Source organism: Alligator sinensis, unplaced genomic scaffold (assembly GCF_000455745.1).
Source record: "Alligator sinensis unplaced genomic scaffold, ASM45574v1 scaffold1059_1, whole genome shotgun sequence".
NCBI lineage: Eukaryota > Metazoa > Chordata > Crocodylia > Alligatoridae > Alligator > Alligator sinensis.
Window position 1 is genome coordinate 23904 of NW_005842103.1, and position 2517 is coordinate 26420.

General features: G+C 45.4%; 1 protein-coding gene across 4 annotated transcripts in view; it reads right to left on the bottom strand.

The window, feature by feature from the left end:
• GCNA (germ cell nuclear acidic peptidase) overlaps positions 1-2517 on the bottom strand; it is a 24833-nt gene that overhangs the window by 6232 nt on the left and 16084 nt on the right. For all 4 annotated transcript variants that reach the window (XM_025205075.1, XM_025205074.1, XM_006024410.2 and 1 more), the window contains one exon: positions 430-568. In XM_025205075.1, coding sequence (XP_025060860.1) covers positions 430-568 — 139 coding nt within the window. The remainder of the gene's footprint in view (positions 1-429; positions 569-2517) is intronic.

Here is a 2517-nt window from a genome sequence, read left to right on the forward strand (position 1 = left end):
TCAGCCTCAATTGTGACTCCACATTTTCTGAAAAAAATGTGTTCAGCTGTAGTGAACAAACTCAGATCTCAAGGAGCACCTGCAATAAAACACAGCCATTAAAACTCTTAGAAATGCACTTTGAATCATGATGCCCATAAAAATTACTACTACTACTACTACTACTACTACTACTAAAGACCAGGCCCTCATATAAGGCTTTCCGTAAACAGATTTTAACATGCTTTGCAATATTTAATGTACTTATCCTCACAATAGGACAATGCTATTATTCCCATCTTACGAACAGTGAACTAACAAAGAGACTGACTTATTTAAGTTCTTACGAACTTTGTGCCAGGACAAGAAATAAAACCCATGTCTCTGCATCCTAGCCTACAACCCATCCAGTAAAGCAATTAAGTTCAATATCCTTCTTTCCTTCCTTACCTGCAGAGTCACAAACTTTTTCAGAGAGCTCTATCCGAGCATAGCGCTGCAACTCAGGACCTTTTGTTTGCCCAGTTACACAGTACCCTGCTGTCTTCCGCATCTTTTTATTCCAGATGATTTCCAGTTTCTCTGGTAACTGAGAGAAAAATAATGAAATGGTGCATATCATCTGCACTCTCCCAACAAACATCTCTTCCTCAGGCTTTTCCCTGGTATGTGCTTTTAAGCAAAAGGTGTTTATCCATGCACATTAGGACTGAGATCTGGGGGGAGGCAAGGTTTAAGGAACTCCTTTTGCCTTCCCCACCTCTTTGAGGTTGGAAGGCTTTGCTCTCTCTTGAGATGGACCACGTGAAGCAGCTGCTTGAAAGCAGTTTTAAGCAAAAACAAAATAGCAGTGAAACCAAGTCAGCCATATAGTTCAACTGAAGAGAAAAAGTAGTAAGAGTTAACATCTCCAAAACTAGCTGTTGTCCCTGGTCATGTTGACAATCTCTTCTCCGAGTGCTCAGAGGAGACTCTCACTGTCACTTAACCAGGCTGTCAAATCCTTGATGAGGGCAGCATCCCATATTTCCTAAACGTTCAACAAAGGCTAAAGCCTTTCCTAGGAGACTGAGTAGGGAGATGACAGTGGCTGGTTAATGGTGCTTACAAGATTTTTTCAGAGGTTTAACTATCAAGTTTAAGTGCAACCTTCATAACCTACACTCTCCAGTTTATTGAGGCTTCTTTTTAAACCTTTAAAAAAAATCAGTTCTCTCAACATAAAGACTATCAAACTGATCACGTTCCTCAATCTGACCTTGTCTTGTTCTAAAACACCCGAGAAGGACCTTCCTTTCAGACTCTAGTACTGCTGCATGCAACTCTTGAGATTACAAGTTCCAAAACTCTGAGCCAGGCTACCCCTTGCTACTGGCCTACAGAGACCTGGCTGATCAGATTGGTTCCAGCTTTTTTTAAGTGGGCAGCTTAAAACTGATCCGATCAGGGCATACTGCCACAAAGAGCAAGAGATTACATTCCAATGCCACAAAGATGACGGCTATCCAAAACTTGAGCATACAAAAATCAAAAGCCTCCCAAAAGCATCCTAAATATATTACCATCCCAATTGCTTTTCTAAGCAAGCAAGGAACTCATTCCATTTCACAAGTATGTGATATGATCACAAGTTAGTCTTGCAGTAAAAATGCAACAAACGCAGTAACAAATTTGATAGTTGTTTTTTTTTTTAAATTTATACCAAATAATATCACTAAACAGTTATCTATGGCTTTGCAGGTCCAAAACACAGTTTTCACTACACATTAAGGAATATGCAGTTGCCCTGTGAGACAACTGGATATTACTGCCGTTTTATGACTGGGGAAAGCGGAGGCTCAGAACAATGCAATTTGCCTGCTGTCACCACCCAAGTCAGTGCCAACCTGCGACTAGAAGTTAGGTCTCCCCAACTGTGATCATTCCTCCAGGCCTCAGTGCTTTAAAGCCAAGTTACTTTTGTTCACGTAAGCCGGCAAACTAGTATTAGCAGGTGTATACGTTGGGTGCATGCTTTTTTGGCCTTTTGAGTCCCAAAAGCATACTATGCAGGGATGAGATTTTGGGGGCCAATACCAATACCCAATATTTAAGGAGGCACACAAGTCCGGTGAGATGGAAGGAAAGGGGAGAGGGAAGGAGTGTTGGGGGGGCGAGGAGGGGGCGCGGCGGCGACGCTCGGGCAGATCAATGCCTCCCACGGTGAGGGAGGGGGCAGGGGGGGCAGAACCATGACTTATGGAGCAGCAGAAAGAGGAGGTTCCCGCCACTGCTTGCACCCTGGGAAGGCACAAGGGGGCGTGCTCCCCCTCCCCCCATCTACGTGGGGCAGAGTGGGGTAGGTTGCAGCTGGGCTCTTCTCAGCGGGGGCTGGGCTCAGAGCGGGCGCTGGCAGTGCTGGGAGGATGCTGCATCCCCCCCATATGTTGCCGCCAGTCTGCTCCCAGTGCTGCCCTGGCTCTTCCAGGAGTTTGGGTAGAGGCGGGGTGCTGCACCAGGTGGCTGGCAGCGGCAAAAGTGGGGGTGGATGCAGCATCC